The sequence below is a fragment of the Mastomys coucha genome, unplaced genomic scaffold, assembly GCF_008632895.1.
Source record: "Mastomys coucha isolate ucsf_1 unplaced genomic scaffold, UCSF_Mcou_1 pScaffold22, whole genome shotgun sequence".
NCBI classification, from domain to species: domain Eukaryota; kingdom Metazoa; phylum Chordata; class Mammalia; order Rodentia; family Muridae; genus Mastomys; species Mastomys coucha.
This window is the reverse complement of record NW_022196905.1, coordinates 108,470,059-108,489,082: the sequence shown is the minus strand read 5'-3', so window position 1 is coordinate 108,489,082 and position 19,024 is coordinate 108,470,059. Positions and strand designations below refer to the sequence as shown.

Below are 19,024 nucleotides of genomic sequence, written 5' to 3'. Positions count from 1 at the left end.
AATAATAAGCTGTGTTCATAGGGTCTAAGGGTTGAGGGAAGGGAGTCTTGGCCTGGGTTAATTTTAGTTCAAGGGAGAACAAGAGAGCTTGTTGGGGTTTGGAAGCAAAGAAATAGTTGATGGATTTGGGCATCTGCCTGCTGAGACTGGACTCCCTGCAGAGGTGGGGCTCAGAGCTGAAGCTGAAGTCTCTGGGTATGCAGCCATGGCTGCTCCTGGCCAGCATCTGAATTCATGGGGAGGTAGGGAATTCCTGTGAGGTCTTGGTGATTTGACAGACTGCTCTCTGCCTGTCTCCTGCTGTTTCTAGCTGCCAATTTGTGGTGTCTGAAGACCAAGACTACGCAGCTCACTTTGCTGACCCTGACACCTTAGTCAACTGGGACTTTGTGGAACAAGTGGTAAGTGGCTTTACCAAGTTTTCTAAGTCATTAGAGGGAGCAAGCTGACTAAAGGTTGCCTTTGCATAGTAGCTGTTAGCTCTGTTAACCATGGGATATGGTGTCTGACTGGCTTTGTGGCATACATTTTCTTTTAATACCAGTTGGGATATGGAAGGCTTTTCTCCAAGGGCTTATAAGCAATAAAGGTTCTACCTATGGGCTGGGTGGTGGTGGTGCTGCACACCTTTAATACCAGCACTTAGGAGGCAGAGGCAGGCGGATTTCTGAGTTCAAGGCCAGCCTGGTCTACAGAGGGAGTTCCAGGACAGCCAGGGCTATACAGAGAAACCCTGTCTTGAAAAAACAAACAAACAAAAAAAAGGTTCTACCTACCCCTCTTTGAGGAAGTTGTAACCAGGAGTCCAGTCAGAGGAACCGTGATTACTCTTCTGATCGGGCTGAGCACAGTTACATGGACATTTCTTCATTGGCAGCCCCTTGTCATAATTAATAATCAAATTAGCAGGCAGTTCGTTTTCTGCGAAGCCTCTGCTATGTGTGTTGCTGCTGAGGTCATGAGCTTGTGTCTCCTTGCTGGTCCTGATGGGATGTGTGACAGCTACTTTCAAAGTGACAAGCACTCTTTCTTTTATGTTATTTTATTTTGACAAATATGGATTCCTCTTATTTTAAAAATTTATATAATCTAGGAATGTTATAGAATGCTTTATGAGAAAAAAACACTTTTGGGCTGGAGAGATGGCTTAGCCACTGACTGCTCTTCTAGAGGTCCTGAGTTCAATTCCCAGCAACCACATGGTGGCTCACAACATCTGTAATGGGATCCTGACTGTACTTATATACATAAAATAAAGAAATAAAAAAGAAAAGAAAAGAAAAAATATATATGCATTGGTTAGAAAAATAGACACAAAGTAAAACGCCTTCACTGCTTTGTTATCAGTAATTAGAATTGGACTTTTTACCTTCTATTATATGTATATTTAAAAATTGTGTAAATGACCGGGTGGTGGTGGCGGCGCATGCCTTTAATCCCAGCACTTGGGAGGCAGAGGCAGGTGGATTTCTGAGTTCAAGGCCAGCCTGGTCTACAGAGTGAGTTCCAGGACAGCCAGGGCTACACAGAGAAACCCTGTCTCCAAAAACAAAAACAAACAAACAAATAAGTAAATAAATAAAATTGTAAATGGAGCCGGGCAGTGGTGGCGCACACCTTTAATCCCAGCACTTGGGAGGCAGAAGCAGGCGGGTTTCTGACTTCGAGGCCAGCCTGGTCTACAGAGTGAGTTCCAGGACAGCCAGGGCTATACAGAGAAACCCTGTCTCGAAAAACCAAAAAAATAAAATAAAATGGTGTAAATGGGATGGTGTGATTTGTGTAATGTAGAACCCTCCAAGTGTCTATTACCTTTCCTGTTGGGTTAGCCCATGATTGTGGCTTTCTTACTATGCTTAAAGTGTGTTTATCCTTATACCTATATTATTAAACAGGTTTTAAAAAATACATTTATTTATTTTTATTGTATGTGTATGAGTGTTTTGCCTGTGTATCTGTAAGTACATTGTGTGCATGCCTGGTACCTGTGGAGGCCAGAAGAGGCCACTAGGTCCCTGGGAACTGCAGTTCTGGGAGGTTCTAAGCCACTGTACAGGCACTGGGTCCTCTGCAAGAGCAGTGTCCTTTTTTATTGCTATGATGAATTATCATGAATTATTTACAGAACAAAATGTTTAATTGGGGAGCTTGCTTACAGTTTCAGAGGGTGAGTCCATGACTACAATGGACAGAAGCATGCCGGCAGGCAGGCATGCAGGCATGGTGCCAGAGCTCACATGTTAACAACAACCACCAGACAGAGACAGAGCTGACTGGGAATGCGGGAGGCCTTTGAATCCTCAATGTCCACAAGGCTAATTCCTAATTCCTCCCATACAGTCCCAACAAGTGGGGGCCATTCTCATTCAGCCTTCACAAGCAGAAGTGCTCTTCATTGCTGAGCTGTCTCTCCAGCCATGTCTTGGTGAAGTGCTGAGAGAAATGAAGAGAGGCATTTGACTTTGTTGGTCCCGAGTCAATTCTGAAAGCTGTGACACTATGTTGTCATTGTGTTTCAGCGTATCTGTAGCCATGAAGTGCCATCTTGCCCAATATGCCTCTATCCACCTACTGCAGCCAAGATAACCCGCTGTGGACACATTTTCTGCTGGGCATGCATCCTGCACTATCTTTCACTCAGTGAGAAAACCTGGAGCAAATGTCCTATCTGCTACAGCTCTGTGCATAAGAAGGATCTCAAGAGGTAAGACTGGGGCAGGTTAGACCCTGGGCTGCTGCCGCCTCCCTCTGCTTCATCTAAACGCCTTTGTCTCAGTGTTGTTGCCACAGAGTCTCGACAGTATGCTGTGGGTGACACCATTACAATGCAGCTGATGAAGAGAGAGAAAGGAGTGTTGGTGGCCCTGCCCAAATCCAAGTGGATGAATGTAGACCATCCTATTAACCTAGGAGGTGAGCTCGAAAGGATAAATAACCTTTCAGGAATACTGCGTGCATTTCGATAATAGCAGAGTCTGCCCCGTGACTAAGCCTGTTTTAGCCTACCCACATAATGAGAAGTTGGCTCAAAACAAGGGCAGAGGGGTTCAACTTCCAGCACTGGTGAGCAAGAGTCCAAGGGAGGAATTCACCATGGTAGTACACACATGAGATCCCTGCACTTGAGAGGCTGAAGGCCACCACGCCACAGCCCCTATTTGTTCTTTTAAAAACTAGAATATAGAATCTTAGTACACACATGAGATCCCTGCACTTGAGAGGCTGAAGGCCACCACGCCACAGCCCCTATTTGTTCTTTTAAAAACTAGAATATAGAATGGATGGCTGAACCATCTCCTATGGTTAGACCAATGGGTTAACATAATATTCTCATTAGTAAGCATGTGGCTGTGGTTTCTTCTTCTGGCTTCTTAGGCTCTTTGAACTAGCCTAGTTTAGGATAATTGTTGTATTTCCAGGAGGTTGTTCTATTAGTCCCATTTTTTGCCTGGGGCTGAAAAGGTCTGTGAGACAGTTGTGTTCCGTGTGTCTGATCCTCCGGCCTTCTTGTAGATGAGCAGCACAGCCAGTATTCCAAGTTGCTGCTGGCCTCTAAGGAGCAGGTGCTGCGCCGGGTAGTTCTAGAGGAGAAAGTAGCGTTGGAGCAGCAGCTTGCAGAGGAGAAGCACACTCCTGAATCCTGCTTTATTGAGGCTGCTATCCAGGAGGTCAAGGTAAGTACATGGGAGCTGCAGACCTGCTTCCCTTAGCTCCAGGGAGGGGTTGGCAGGCCATTTAGGTGGTAATGGGAAGGAGGAGGGTATGTTGTGGAGAGCTTTCAAACGTTCTGGGGCTAAAGCCACAGCTCAGAATGATTGTCTTGACTCACTGTAACAATGGGATTTCTAGTTGAGCTGTATTCTTAGTTAATTAAGCAAGGTAGTCTTTTACTTGTCTAGGAAAATACTTGTATACAGTTTTCACTTGTTTGGGAGACATTGTGGGGAGAGTATTATGGTTCGCCCATCAGGCCTTAGCAACACTTATTGAACATTTTGGAGTAAGTAGAATTAACCAAGGAAGGAATTCAGTGCATCTGAATTCAGTGTCCTCTGCATCAGGGATTCTTAAATTTTAGCTATGAGAATTGCTGCTTGTCCTTAAAAGTGAGTCTGTTTTGGTCTTTTTTTCTGGTGGCCTTAGATTCGGGAAGAAGCTCTGTTGGGCGTGGCTGGAGGAAGAGGGGAGGTCACGGGTGTTGTGGCTGCTCTGGAGCAACTGGTGCTGATGGCTCCCCTGGCCAAGGAGTCTGCTTTCCAACCCAGGAAGGTTAGTGTGCCTGTCACAAGGAAGTGACTTGTCCTTCAGATGCCACTGTGAGGGTGACACTGTTGTGAAGAGGAGATAGTGGCTGGCTGTGTCCTCATGACTAGATCTGTCACCTTTTCCAGGGGTGGTGATGAACAGGAGAGCTCAGAAACATAGGCTGTCTCTGCCGCATTATTTCCTGAAACAGGACCTGGGACTTCGTATTGACCTAGTGTTTGTTCCAACAGGGTGTGTTAGAGTATCTGTCTGCTTTTGATGAAGAAGCTGTACAAGTTTGTTCTCTGGACGCCCCTGGTCCTCTCACTCTCCCTTTGGTAGAAGAGGAGGAAGCAGTGTCTGAGGCAGAAGCCTGTGAGGATTCAGAGGTAGCCGATGACAGTCTTGGAGAGGGGACCGTTTGTACTGAGTTGAGCCAGGAGGAAGCCATCACTAAGCCAGGCTTCCCACAGCTGAGCAGCTCTCCTTGTTACTACTTCTACCAAGGTGAGTCCTGAGGAAGAGGATGGGGCTGTCTCAGAGCTGTTGAAGGAAGTGGATGGCCTAGCACTCTGAACAGGGCAGGGATGTCTTTGCTAGGTCCTGGGGGTTGGCCAGCAGCAAGCAGGAATGTCAGGACTAGCTGGGAGAGGTCTATACTGAGAGCTGGCCGAGGCTTGTGTGACAGAGCTCTTGTGTTTAGCGGAAGATGGACAGCACATGTTCCTGCACCCTGTCAACGTGCGCTGCCTTGTGCGGGAGTACGGCAGCCTGGAGCAGAGCCCAGAGAAGATCTCAGCAACCGTGGTAGAGATTGCTGGGTATTCCATGTCTGAGGTGAGGAGAAGAACAGTATGTGATGTTAACATGATCTCTTTGGGGTAGGTCTCCCTGGAGTAAGGCTGCAAGTCTCTAGGCCCTTAATGTGCTTATTTGTTGTGGTTCATTATTTGTGTGTTTTTATTTTAATTTTACTTGTTTGTTTGTTTGTTTGTTTGTTTAATGTAAGTATACTGTAGCTGTCTTCAGACACACCGGAAGAGGGTGTCAGATCTCATTACAGGTGGTTGTGAGCCACCATGTGGTTGCTGGGATTTGAACTCTCGACCTTCAGAAGAGCAGTCAGTGTTCTTAACTGCTGAGCCATCTCTCCTGCCCCCCATTATTTGTTTTTGAGTCAGGTGTCTCTTATGTAGTCCTGGCTGTCCTAGAACTTGCTCTGTAGAGCAGGCTGGCCTCAAACTCAGAGATGCACCACTGTACTTTGACTATTACTTAGCTTTTGAGATGCTCTCTCATGTAGCCTCGGCTATAGAGCCAAGGATGCCTGAGGTTCTGATCCTCCACCCTCCACCTCAGAACTGCTCAGGTTTGTATCTGCTTTGTTCAAACTTACTGTAATCCTGAGTAATAACCCCACATACCTCTCTGATTGCTAGGGTTCAGTGTCAGTTTATACTGCCTCTGTGTCTCATGATCATGGGTACAGTTTGGAGTACTGCACACAAACAGACCCCTTTACATTTATTTTTATTTATTTTATTTCTTGAGACAGACTCACAGTATGAAGCCCTGGCTACCCTACAACCAGCTGTGTAGATTAGGCTGGCTGAGCTCAAGGTTTAAAGGCGTGCACCACCACACTCTACTTTGTCTCCCTTTTTACCTCTTGAATGTTCAGAACCCCAAAGTCCTGGGATGCTTTAAGCTGGGTTACACGGGTATGAAGTAGGTTTTTAGTTTGAAAATAACTTTGAATTATGGGGTGATGATTTACATATGCAAAATATTGCCATTTGATAAATATGCCTATATTGGTACAAAATTGTATTTATTGCATGAAATAAATACAGAAAAAGAATAGAAACTTAAGTTAGCAGGTTTTGGTTTCCAGTGTTCTGGGTTAAATTTCTTCAATAGGGCCGTCTCTGTGCCTTACTTTTCCTTCCTTCTAGCATTATTGTTGGCTCTGTTAGTGGTTCCCATTGTAGGCTGTTGTTTTTTGTGTCAGCAAGTATTCTCTCCCTGAGTGTGAGTCTAGACAGTTAGAAATAGTGATCAGCTTTAGGTCACTCTATTAACAGGCTGTCTATTCCCTTGTGGCTTAGTTCTAAGATCCCTGAGTTTGGTGGATGTCTTTTGTTTTGTTTTGTTTTGTTTTGTTTTTCGAGACAGGGTTTCTCTATACAGGTCTGGCTGTCCTGTCCTGGAACTCGCTCTGTAGACCAGGCCGGCCTCGAACTCAGAAATGCACCTTCCTCTGCCTCCCAAGTGCTGGGATTAAAGGCATGGGCCACCACCGCCTGGCTTTTTTTTTTTTTTTTTTTTTGGTTGGTGGATGTCTTCTATGTGGGCCGTGCATAGGGTCTGGCTTTCCCTAGAGCAGCAGCGCTGTCCATTTAGTCCTGGTGCTGAGTATGTGTGTGCTGTTGGGATCCTTTGTTCTCGAGTAGTTGAGCATTGGTTCTGTTTGTAGGATGTTCGACAGCGTCATAGGTATCTCTCTCACTTGCCACTCACCTGTGAGTTCAGCATCTGTGAACTGGCTCTGCAGCCTCCTGTGGTCTCTAAGGAAACCCTAGAGATATTCTCAGGTGAGAAAGTCCCATTTTCCTTCTCTACTCAAAACCCAGTGTGGGAGGCGGGGATTGAACTGTATCCTGAGACACTTGATGCGTCCCTCTGGTCTGCTGCCTCATTGGAATAGCTATAGTCATCTAGGGAGAATTAATGGCAAGCTGATCTGTCTTTCTTACAACTTGACCCACAGATGACATTGAGAAAAGGAAGCGTCAGCGCCAAAAGAAGGCTCGTGAGGAGCGTCGCCGAGAGCGCAGAATTGAAATGGAGGAGAACAAGAGACAGGGCAGGTGTAAGTTCAAAGCTCACGTTTGCTTACTTTACTTTGCCTTATGTGAGTCTATGTGGCTCCTTGCCTTTGATCTGCCAGTTGTTTTCGTTCATTCTTCCTGGAGTGAGGTAGTAAAGGTGATAATTAATTGTTCCATGGTAGGGAGTGCTCTGCCTGCTGACTGTGTTAGACCTGTCTCAGACCTGACCTGCTCATTGTGCAGAAGGGTGGGGGGCACATAGAGGATTCGGGGAGGGGCTTGAACTCAGCACTCTGCTGAGCTGGGAGCAATTTCTGATTTGACTCCAGAACCAGTCACTCAGTCCAGGGAATTAGTGTGACTAGAGCTGGACCTGGGGACAGACTGTAAACTGAGAATCAGAGGCCAGCAAGCTCATACCCACCATGGGCTGCCTGAGGAGGCCCACATGGGAAGAGAGTCGGAAGACAGCAAGGACATGGGTGCAGGCTGGGAAGGACCTGGCTCTCTGCTTCCATTTAGAGTGGTAAACACAGCTTGCACTGGCAAACGTGCAGTGAGGATGTGCTTCAGCTTCTAGGACTTTGTGGCTGACACATACTCTAACTTTGAGGAAACAAATGTCTCAAGAAAAGTTTGTGAGACAGTAGCTCACTGTTAGGCCTGGCTGACCTTGGGCTGTCTCCTTCCCTAGTGATGAAGTTACAGGTTTGTACAGCATCCAGTCTTTTGAAGGGGAGGGTCCTGACTCTCATAGCGTAGGCTCTTCTTACTGCTTAAGCCTCCTGCTAGCTGGATTCCTGTCTGGTACAGCAGAGCAGGCTGATACTCGTTTGTCTTCCAGGCCCTCGAGGCCCCCTTAGGTTAGGGAAAGTAAGAGCAGCTCTGTAAATGGACCTGTCATTGCTTTGCAGATCCCGAGGTCCACATTCCCCTCGAGAACCTTCAGCAGTTTCCAGCCTTCAATTCCTACACCTGTTCCTCAGATTCTGCTTTGGGTCCCACCAACACTGAGGGCCGTGGGGCCCTATCCCTGTCTCCTCTAAGCAGAAGTCCAGGCTCCCATGCAGGTAAATAGTTGATATGTGATGAATTCTGCTACTAACTAGAACTCTAATTTGATTTAATTTTTGAATTTTTTGCCGGTATGTATAGATGTGTATCACATACATGCCTGGTGCTCTAGAGGTCAGAAGAGAGTGTCCAGTCTGGAATTAGAGTTAATGGATGCTGGAAGCCAGACTAAAGTCAGTCTGCAAGAAGCATGAGTACTCTTAACCACGGGCCTTTACCATTAGCAAACTCTAGTGTCTGAATTCACAACTCTGACCAACCTGACACATTGCAGTATTTAAATGATCTTTTAGAGTTGGTCTTAAGCCACATTAAAATTATTATGTTTGGTTCTGACTTCTTAGACCTCGAGGCTTCGTAAAGCCTAAATCGTTTTTCTGACCCATCTGTTCTGTTTTTTCTTATCCCATGTTTAATGTTTATTATAATGTCCTTTCGTAATATTGATTGTAAAAGTCAGACTGAGTACACAGTAGGGAAATGGCTTAGTTAACTTTATAGGTTGGGAATGGACCATTTCCTAAGTTGTGCTAGGCCTTTGACAACAGTCATCAGTGAAAAAGAGCCCTGCAGACTTACCTACAGGCAGGCCAATCCCATGGAGGCCTTCTCTCAATGGAATAAGATTCCTCCTTCATAGATGATCCTGGTTTGTGTAAAGTTGACATAAAAATCTAGCCAGACAGCACAGATCCAGAGACTGATAACATACTGGAATTTTAGTGGCAGGAACTGGGGCTTGAACTTGATTCTTAGTGTGTAACCATGATGTTTTTCCAGTTAACTGGAAAGGAAGCTGCTTCATGAAACAACGCTGTGGATCACTGGGCACACTGTGGGGCAGAGAATCCTTATCTGCTAGGTTTAGTTTTGTTTGTTTGGCAAGTGTGGATTTCTAAGGCAAGAATAGTTTAGTTCTCAGAGTGTGTTAAGTAGTGTTGGATGGCTGTGGAAGGGCCTGCTACTAGGAAAGAGAAAAGGCGCCCGCAGCCTGGTGCCCAAGGCCTAGCGGTGCCTGCAGCAGAGACTGAAGTGTGGATGCATTAGCTGTAGGTGAGAAAGGATGGACGATTACTGAGGACTCTGTAGAGGAAGACTAATTTAGTGTGTGTCTTCGATCCTGACTACCAGGGCATAGTGGCCAAACAGTGATCTGGATGTTTCTTTTGAAGTTGTCTGTCCACATAAAACTAGTCCATAGCAAACATCTTCTCATCTTTGAGAGCTCGCTAGCCTTTTTGTTTTTATTTCTTTTTTTTTTTTTAAAGATTTATGTATTTATTTATTCATTTTATGTGTATGAGTGCACTGTAGCTGTACAGATGGCCATGAGCCATCATGTGGCTGCTGGGAATTGAACTCAGGACCTCTGCTTGCTCCGTCCGGTGTAATATACTGTAGCTGTCTTCAGACGCACCAGAAGAGGGCATCAGATCTCATTACGGGTGGTTGTGAGCCACCATGTGGTTGCTGGGATCCGAACTCAGGACTTTCAGAAGAGCAGTCAGTGCTCTTACCTGCTGAGCCATCTTGCCAGCCCCTTGTTTTTATTTCTTAGACGGTCTTGCTATATCACTCTGACTGGTTGTGAACTCATTGGTGCACCTGCCTCAGCCTCCCAAGTACTAGGATTCCAGTCATGAGCTACCCTACCCAGAGAGCCAGCCTGTGTGTGTGTGTGTAGGTGTATGTGGGTGGCGGCATTTCCTAAGGAGAGGGCTGTCCTGCTGTGGTTGCATCTCAGTGTTAAAGGAGCTTTGAGAAGCCTCTTCTCTATGTTCAATGGTGGAGGCAATGCCTAGTGCTCTGTATAAGAACATGGCAGGATTAATATTTGAACCAAGGTTTACTTTTTCTTTTATTGGGGAACTTTTGGCAGTTATCCAGACCTGATTGTGTTCACCTCCCCATTTCTTTCCCCCCGCTCTCTATGAGGCAAAGGCTCACTCAGAAAGCCAGGCTGGTCTGGAACTCACTATATTGCCAGAGTGGTCACAGGCAAGTGCCAGTATGCCTGGCTTTTGTGGTTATTTCTCATTAAAAGGATAGTTGATTTTTTCAGAACCCGGCTTATGTAACCAGGTTTCTGATTTCCTTTCAGACTTTCTGCTGACCCCTCTGTCACCCACTGCCAGTCAGGGCAGTCCCTCCTTCTGCGTTGGGAGTCTAGAAGACGACTCTCCCTTCCTTTCCTTTGCCCAGGTAAATCTTTGGCTTGAGAAGCAGCTCACATGAGCTCTGCTGCTTGTCTGGGAACCTCTTCCAGAAATCAGTGCCTCTCAACCTAGTGCAGCTGGTCAGAGTCACCCACTGGGTGAGAGCTGTTGGAGAGGGCAGCCAGAGCCAGCTGCATTGCCCTGCATATGCACGATGCTGAGAGATTTAATTATTTAAGATCTTTAAAATCTTATAAAATGACCATAGAGAAAGATGATAAAGGTAAGTGCAGGCCTGAAATCCCAGCACTTAGGCATAGTAAGATGAGGAATTCAAGCCTAGCCAGGATATAGAAGACCCTGTCCCAAAATAAAAGAATTTCTATCTCCTCAACCAGAATAGGTTACCCTGTGAAGCCATCACCTTTTAGCAAAGCAAAGTTCATCTTGAATAATGTATCTCACTTTGGGACACAGGCTTGCTTGAATTCTGTGCTGGGTGGGGTCAGGAGGTCGTATGGACTTTCTTTAGTGTAGTAGCCTGTGCCTACATAGGCTACAAAAACAGGAGAACAAATTCTGGTAGGAGCTGTGTGGCATATTTAGCAGATGACACTTTCTACCATATGTATAGAAAATAACTGGGCCATGGCTTATGGCTGCACCTGAAAGGCAATACTGAAGGGGGAGGGGAAGAGACAAGCACAGTAGGACTCATGGCTTTTTAAACTGGAAAATATGCTGCCTGTGGTAGCAAACACCTTTAATCCCAGCCCTCAGGAGGCAGAACCAGACAGATTTTTGTGAGTTTGAGGCCAGTCTGGTCTACAAAGTGAGTTCCTAGATAGCCAGAGCTATGCAAGGAACTCTATTCCTCCCAACTCCCTAGGAACTTAAAAAAAAAATAAAGTCAAACAAAACCTCTGGAAGGCACTGTATATGCATTTTTTTTTTTTTTGAGATAAGGCTCTATGCCCCATATTATCCTAAAACTCCTATTGTCTTGACTTGTTTTGAATTGTAAGTAATCCTCCTGCCTCAGCCTCCCAAATTCTGTGGTTATTGGTGTGAAGCACCATACCCAGCTGGTTGATGCACTTAGGTGCCTCAAGAAGGGCAGGGAAGACCATCAGAGCAAGCTCTCTCACTGTCCTCAGGGTTCCTCACAACTTCTCAGTGCACTGCTATCATCAGAGAGTGTGGTGACATGAGGCTGACAGTCCTGTGAAGGGCTATGAATGACAGTTGGTCAGACATTTACATTCTTCCTTCTGTCCCACTTGGCAGATGCTGAGGGTTGGCAAAGCAAAAGCAGACGGGTGGCCCAAAACTGCTCCAAAGAAAGGTGAGAGTGGGCAGGCAAGGGCAGGTCTGGACACCCCCCTTTCAATAAAAGCCTTACAATTTTAACACTCCCCCTTTTTAGATGACAATAGCTTGGTTCCTCCTGCCCCTATGGACAGTGATGGGGAGAGTGACAACTCTGACCGTGTTCCTGTGCCCAGTTTCCAAAATTCCTTCAGTCAAGCTATCGAAGCAGCCTTCATGAAATTGGACACACCAGCTACTTCAGACCCACTCTCTGGTAAGGGCAGGAAACTCACTCAGCTCAGAGCTTGGCTTAGCCATGTGTGCTGCTGTTCCTGCCTGGGTTAGTGGCAGGTATTAAGTGTCAGATGAGACTTAAGTTCCAGAAGTGGAGTTCTGTGTGCGAGTGCTTTGCCTGCACTCAGTGTATGTATGTGTATCATGTGCATGTTTGATGCTTTTAGAGCTCAAAGGGGATTAAATCTAAGGTGGAGATGGTAGTGAGCTACCCCGTGGGTGCTGGGAATCAAACATGGGTCGCATGTAAGAACTAAACATGTGCCTACTCTGGTCAGGGTCATGGTTTGGTCGGGTAAGCAAAGTGCACTCTCTCTGTTTCCCCTCAGAAGACAGAGGAGGGAAGAAAAGGAAGAGACAGAAGCAGAAGCTGCTGTTCAGCACCTCGGTAGTCCACACCAAGTGACACCACCCGCAGGCGCCTTTCTCCATCGGGTTTCTTCTGTGCTTTTGTCTTGCTGCTGTCATTTTTAAGTATTTGAGTTTGAACAGATTGATTAGCTTGGGGCGGGGGGGAGGGGCTTTCCACAAAGTGAAGGGGAACCAAGAAAATTTTAAATACAGTGTATTTTCCAGCTTCCCCTCTTTACACCAAAATAAAGTATTGACACTCACCTGAGGCGAGCCTAGTTCTTTTGTAGGTTAGCCCCTTTGATTCAGATGTTAATTTTCTCAACCTAAAGTTAGCTTTAAGTAGTTCCTTCAGTGTTCTTTGGAGCAGCCCAAACCAGTAACAAACAGCACTGCTCTGCTGCAGAGCTTTTCTCCTGCTAAGTGGGTATTTGTGTGCCTGCCTGTCTGTTGGTCCCTGCAACTGGAGTCACTCTACATGTTTGTGAGCTGAACTCACATCCTCAGCCAGTGCTCCAAATCTCTTGAGTCATCTCTTTTGAAGACAGAGAGAGCTTGACAGTAGACAGGCAGGCTTGGTAGCTCACACGTGATCCACAGCAGGGGGCAGAGAGAACTAACTGGGAATGGCAAGGGCTTTTGAAACCAGTCTCCTCACCCCACAAACACAAAATAACACACCTCCATTAACAAGGCTGCACCTCCCAATACTTCCTACTGGGAACGGTTCTCATTCACATCAGCACACCTCCCAAGACCAGGATTACATTGGTGTCTCACTGGGGCCAGGTAAACTGGAGACACCCTGCTATTCGCAGTCCTAGGACAGTGCTGAACTGATCTGACCCTAGACTGTTATTCACCAATGTTTCTGCTTTTACAGGAGCCTACCTCACCCCCAACACTTCCTCTGTGGAATCCTGGCTGTCCTGGAACTCTATAGACCAGGCTGGCCTCAAACTCAAGAGATCTGCTTGTTTGTCTCCCTGGTGTTGAGATTAAAGAGGTGTTCCACCAAGCCCAGATTTGCATGAGTTCTTAAGTATCTAGGAATATTTAAAACTCATCTAGTACCACACAGGAAGCACATTCAAGTCAAGTGCTATAAAGGGCAGAGATTTGGCCAACCATCAACTATTTAAGCACTTTTCATGGTTTAGGAATGTTATTCTAGAAACCAAGAATGTTTATTCCACCCACAAGCTAAGCAATTGCATACAAAATGTGTGCACAGAGCCTTCACAACCATGGGTGGAAGGCAAGACAGCAAGCCCTCCACTTCAAGCTGGTCACTTGTACTCTTGCTGTCAGTCATTTCCATTGGAGACCTGTGGGATGCTGTTGTCACCTCCTATAATGTCCTGTTCCCACAAGTGGGCCTGGAACGAGAATCCCTCACTCCATTGCTTCTGCAACCTCCTCACCAGCACTGTCTGAAAGCTCTTCAATGGACTCTCTGTCCAGCAGACAGCTTCTTGAGACAGACTTCTTGATGGCTTCCCGCTCTCCTACAGCAAAGGGAGATGTCCTTGGGCATCATCATGCCACTGTGCATGCTTCAGTCCCTGCCTGCACTGGCCTGGCATCGCTTACCTTCATCAGTGCAATTTTGCAACAAGATCAGCAGCTGTCTCTTGTTGTACTGAATCAGGAACTTCTGACAGGTTCTAATGGTACCTAGCATATGAAAGAGCTTTTGTGGACAACAGCTTGTGAAACAGTTACTATCCTTTTAGGGTGGGTGGTGGGAGGAACATCTTGTTCTCCGTGGATGGCAGGAAGACCCACCCACATGGCAACTGCTTTGAACCTGTTACTCCATGACAGCAGCCACCATACACACCACTCATACCTCCCACATGTAATGTGTTGAAGAAGCACGGATAACGGTGTCCTTTGTTCTCCAAAAATGTGATGAAAGGAAGAGCTGACCACACGAGCTGGTAGAAATCCTTTCGGCATCGAAGTAAAACCACTCCAGTGTAGGCATTGAGGTATCGAACTACAGGAGGAAAGGGAAAGTGGAAAAAAACAAAACCCATTCACAGAATTTTACACAGACACACACACACACACACACACAAAAAAAAACCCTACCACAGGCAAATGATATATGGGAGGATGCACCACAGTAAAGTTTTTTTTTTTTTTACAGACAGGGTTTCTCTGTATAGCCCTGGCTGTCCTGGAACTCACTCTGTAGACCAGGCTGGCCCACAGTCAAGATTTTTAATCTTGTGATGTTTTGCTTGCATGCATGCATTTGTACATGTGTCTGGTATCCTCTAGAACTGGAGTTTTGGACTATTTCAGACAGGATTCCAGGGTCTCTGAAAGATCAGCAGATCCTCTTAACCGCTGAGCCCTCTATCCAGCTTCATTCTTGAAAGTGGCTTTTTTGTTTTGTTTTTGTCTGCTTTTAGACAGTCCAGTTATAACATCCTGGCTGGCCTGGAACCCGCCTCTGCTCCGTGGAGATGGATGCTAGGATAAAAGCATGGGCCACAGATTGAAAGGAAATGTTATGGGAAACCTTCCACTGTCAAGCAGTCCACTCAGGTCAATGAATGGAGAGGGAGCGCAGCTCCATCGTTACTTACACTGCAGGAAAAAAAAATCCTTGCCGGGAAAACACCTGTCATAACAACCGGTTTCGGTAGATCTCACAGAAAGCAAGAGAGCTTTGTGGTTGTATGTATGTTTGATTCTGCATAATGTGTGTTTTTCTGAGAAAAACAAGGCTTCCATCCCGCGTTTCCATATGAGAATTACTGTGTAGTCTGTTCGCCATCCAGAGGCGGTTTAAACTTTAAGGGATAAATTTGACACTTTAAAACTAGCAAACGGCCGGGCAGTGGTGGCGCACGCCTTTGATCCTACCACTTGGGAGGCAGAGGCAGACGGATTTCTTAGTTCGAGGCCAGACTGAGTGAGTTCCAGGACAACCAGGGCTACACAGAGAACCCCTGTCTCGGAAAAAGAAAAAAATTTTTTTTCAAACGTGATCTGTCAAATCATAGCTCTTAGGAATTCTACATGGCTACCTTTACTTAGCCTAGTAAAATTCAAAACCCATCCTCCACTAATACGGGCAGTAAACGGAGTCCGCCCCTACCCCGCGACACACATACCCGGGGCTGGGTATTGAACTTTATGCCTTGTCCCATTGCGCGATCGGCACTTTCTGCTCAGTTTTGGACTCGCCGCACTCAGGCTTTTCTAGAAACCGTCACTATCGTACAAAAAGCGGCACATGGGCTGGGCCTCCCCCGGCAAAGCGCGCCCGGCACCCCATCTGCGGCGCCCTCTTACCTGCAAAGCCCACGGAGCAGGCGGCGGCGCCGAAGGCCCCGTGCACCCGGGCGATCGTGTCGCGGACGAGCCCGCCCAGCACGCGGTCGTCCAGGCTCAGGCGGCAGCGCGCGTCCTCGGACACCAGCTCGCACAGAAGGTACCTGCGGCGGACAGCGGGGTGAGGGCAGCCCGACAGCGCGGGGACGGCGCGGGGGCCGGACCTCTTACCTGTGCTTGAACCGCACCATGGCGTCCGCACCGGACGCCGGAAGAAGGCGGGACTAGGCTCCAACAGGCGGCGTGCCGTCAATCTCCATGCTCCGCCTCCCTCGGCGAGCGTAAGAGCGCATGCGTCCGCCTGGGAGGCGCTGGAGATTTTGCCCTTAAATCTGTATGCACTTAGAATCCCTAAGTGAACGTTGAGGCCAGCCCTGCTCTTAGAGTCTGAGAGTGTAGCGGGAATTGGGACCTAAAAGAAGTCAGAGCAGAGGTTTTCCCATACAGCCAAATACGCTAATACTTTGAGGGAATGTCGACAGTTTTGTGGAGCGGAGTTTTTTTCAAGTGGTTTGCAAAAACAATATATATAGTACCCTCCCTCCCTCTCTTCCTTGTCCTTTTTCCACAAGCTATTCCCAGACTGACCGTGTAGCCAAGAATGACCCCGAACTTCTGCCTTTTCCTACGAAGTGCTGGAATTACCAACACATTCCACCACACCCGAACCTATTTGTTTTCTGTTAAGAATAGAGGATTATGTTTTAAAATGCGTTTTTCTAACCCCTTCACTTGAATATCTTTGTGTGATTAATAAATAATAAATTATTATTACTGTTGCTGTTGGGTTTTTGATACAGGGTGTGCATTTTTTAAAAAAGATTTATTTTATGTATGTGAGTACACACTGTATTTGTACAGATAGTTGTGAGTCTTCATGTAGTTGTTGGAAATTTACTTTCAGGACCTCTGCTCGCTCCAGTCGGCCTCCCTCGCTCGCTCTGTCCCTGCTTGCTCCAGCCCAAAGATTTATTTATCATTATAAATAAGTACACTGTAGCTGTCTTCAGACACACCAGAAGAGGGCGTCAGATCTCATTACGGGTGGTTGCTGGGATTTGAACTCAGGCCCTTCGGAAGAGCAGTGGGTGCTCTTACCCCCTGAGCCATCTCACCAGCCCGCCCCCTTAAGTGCATATTCTTTTTTTGTTTTGCTTTGTTTTGTTTTTGTTTTTGTTTTCGAGACAGGGTTTCTCTTTGTAGCCCCTGGCTGCCCTGGAACTCACTCTGTAGACCAGGCTGGCCTCGAACTCAGAAATTCGCCTGCCTCTGCTTTCTAAGTGCTGAGATTAAGGGAGTGTGCCACCACTGCCCGGCTAAATGTATATATATATATTTTTTTTTTTTTGGAGACAGGGTTTCTCTGTGTAGCTCTGGCTGTCCTGGAAAGGCGTGCGCCACCACCGCCCTGCTTAAATGCATCTTCTTAATGAGACTGAAAGAGGTGGATTTGCATGAGCAGCACCCTGTTAAGATGTAGATAAGCTTCAATGCTCTCTAAATCCCAGGCCCTTGCCAAAGTCCTTAGTGGGAACGAGTCATCATTCCCCTTTCTATAGAGAGGTTTTGCCAGCCGTGTTTTAAGCCTACCTGCTCCATGCAACAGGCCTGTAAGTCTGCTGTTTGACTATGTTCTCCTGTCGCTGCTACAGACATCCCTCCTATGCTCATATGGCAATGTGTAAGTGCACCACTAAGGCGGTCAGCATCCCTAATGGACTTCATACACATTCTCTACAGATTTTCTTTTTATCCTGGGTTTCTTGGTGCCTGGCTTTGTAGCAGGGTCATTTTTAAAAATTAGATTTATTTATTTGTTGTAGAAAAGTGGAGGTGTGTACTTGCCTGCCGTGGCCAGAAGTGTCGATCAGAGGACAACTTTGGGAAGTTGGTTCTCTTCTCCTCCTCCTCCTCCTCCTCCTCCTCCCCCTCCTCCTCCTCCTCCTCTTCCTTCTCCTCCTCCTCCTCCTTCTCTTCCTTCTCATATGTGGATCCAGGGATCAAACTCGGGTGATCAAACTTGGCAGCCAATGCTCTCACCTCTTTATAACCTCCGTTATGTGTACAGCTGTCATGGCCTCGTCCGGCCAGGTGTGGTAACGTAAAGCAAGACTTATTTCACAGCTGACTATTTGCAAGATCCAAAATTAGTTCTCAATCTTCTCCTAGCCCACAGCTTTAGGGGACCACAGACCTCCCTTCGCAAACTGGAATCAAGCGGCAATCATTGTCCACAACCAGCGTCCTCCTAGGCCGGTAGGGGGTGCCAGAGGCCCACGGTGTGCCGGGGCTCGCCATGCTCCCGCCTCCCTAAAAATAGAATCATTCTCTGGATCCTAACCCTGAGCCCAATTTATAGATGGGGTTTAGGCCCTGGCTGAAGAGAGTCAGGTACCTAATTCAGTACAGGCCCAGAATTTAACCTTGAAAGCATCGGTCTCCAAAGTCCCAGCTCGGGTCCATTCCTGCGCTCACTGCCTACTTGATGCGATGTAGCCACAGGCGTGGGTTCGGATCCCCGGTCTTCGTACTCTGGTCCGGTGCTGTCAGGGACCACACCAGAGCTTTCCCCCTCTAGTTTCGATTATTAGGAATTATTAGGATGGAGGTGTAGGTGGGATTGCATTGGCACAGGCCGGCGGGGTGACTGCCTAGTAAACAAACGGCGGCTGTCACCGGAGGAAGCACCCTGATCCGGGCCAGCCGGGCGGTACGGGTTAGACGCCTCCCGGTGGGCAGGCGGCGGCGCAGCCTCTCCCGGCGGTAATTAGCCCCCGCTCTCGGCTCCGCCAGCCGCTAATTACAAGTCTCCTCCTAATGAGGCCGGCGGCTGTTTGCAATCACCGGGGTCCCCGCCGCGCGGGGGCGGGAGTCGTGGGCCGGCGTCAGGCGGAGGAAGAGGCTGAGGCTTAGAGAGGCGGACGCACGCAGGCGTGACTCACCGGGGATGGAGCCTAATCCCCGCTGAGCCCAAAGCTGCGCGCTGAGCCCATTCATCACCCACCGCCCGCATCCTGAGGTGGTTTCGCTTACTATTTATTACGGTGGTTCTGGGAAGACCCGGCCTAGCCCAGGTCAGATGTGCGTGGGTCGGATCAGGGTGGAGCTTGGCTACTTTCCCCTTTGGGTTTGCCGGCCCCCATTCCTACGCTAGCCCTTTGGATCAACCTCAGAACCAAAAGGTTAGCTCCAGCAACGCCTTCCAAAAACCTACTTTGAAACAACTCACGGAACCGTTATCAGAGGAGAAGTTTTGATAACTCCCCAGGAACCGGGTGGGATAGCTGCTAAAATGATCACTCAGGGGTCAGGTGAGCCGGTGGGGAAGGGAGCTTGCCGTCAAGTCCGAAGATCTGAGTTGGGACTCAGGGACTGGAAGTCCTGGAAACTTGCCCTCTGACCTCCACATGT

The 19,024-nt window shown here is 47.5% G+C and overlaps 2 protein-coding genes across 3 annotated transcripts in view; one reads left to right on the top strand and one right to left on the bottom strand.

The window, feature by feature from the left end:
* Positions 1–13,276, top strand: part of Rnf10 (ring finger protein 10) — a 33,644-nt gene extending 20,368 nt beyond the window's left edge. The window contains exons 4-17 of one of the 2 annotated variants that reach the window (XM_031337549.1): positions 311–401; positions 2,520–2,704; positions 2,777–2,913; positions 3,514–3,674; positions 4,144–4,269; positions 4,497–4,752; positions 4,949–5,082; positions 6,722–6,839; positions 7,016–7,117; positions 7,991–8,146; positions 10,252–10,352; positions 11,594–11,651; positions 11,733–11,891; positions 12,244–13,276. In XM_031337549.1, the coding sequence (XP_031193409.1) occupies positions 311–401; positions 2,520–2,704; positions 2,777–2,913; positions 3,514–3,674; positions 4,144–4,269; positions 4,497–4,752; positions 4,949–5,082; positions 6,722–6,839; positions 7,016–7,117; positions 7,991–8,146; positions 10,252–10,352; positions 11,594–11,651; positions 11,733–11,891; positions 12,244–12,317 (1,858 nt within the window). In that variant the 3' untranslated portion in view covers positions 12,318–13,276. Of the gene's footprint in view, positions 1–310; positions 402–2,519; positions 2,705–2,776; positions 2,914–3,513; positions 3,675–4,143; positions 4,270–4,496; positions 4,753–4,948; positions 5,083–6,721; positions 6,840–7,015; positions 7,118–7,990; positions 8,147–10,251; positions 10,353–11,593; positions 11,652–11,732; positions 11,892–12,240 lie in introns of both variants that reach the window. The other variant, XM_031337548.1, reaches the window with a different exon arrangement.
* A 149-nt stretch (positions 13,277–13,425) lies between these two features.
* On the bottom strand, positions 13,426–16,025 carry Pop5 (POP5 homolog, ribonuclease P/MRP subunit). The gene is made up of 5 exons (XM_031337550.1): positions 15,785–16,025; positions 15,575–15,717; positions 14,115–14,264; positions 13,856–13,939; positions 13,426–13,770 (listed from the first exon to the last, which is right to left on the bottom strand). The coding sequence occupies exons 1-5, from the start codon at positions 15,802–15,804 to the stop codon at positions 13,658–13,660; spliced, it is 510 nt and encodes a 169-aa protein (XP_031193410.1). The 5' UTR covers positions 15,805–16,025; the 3' UTR covers positions 13,426–13,657.
* Positions 16,026–19,024: the final 2,999 nt, after the last annotated feature.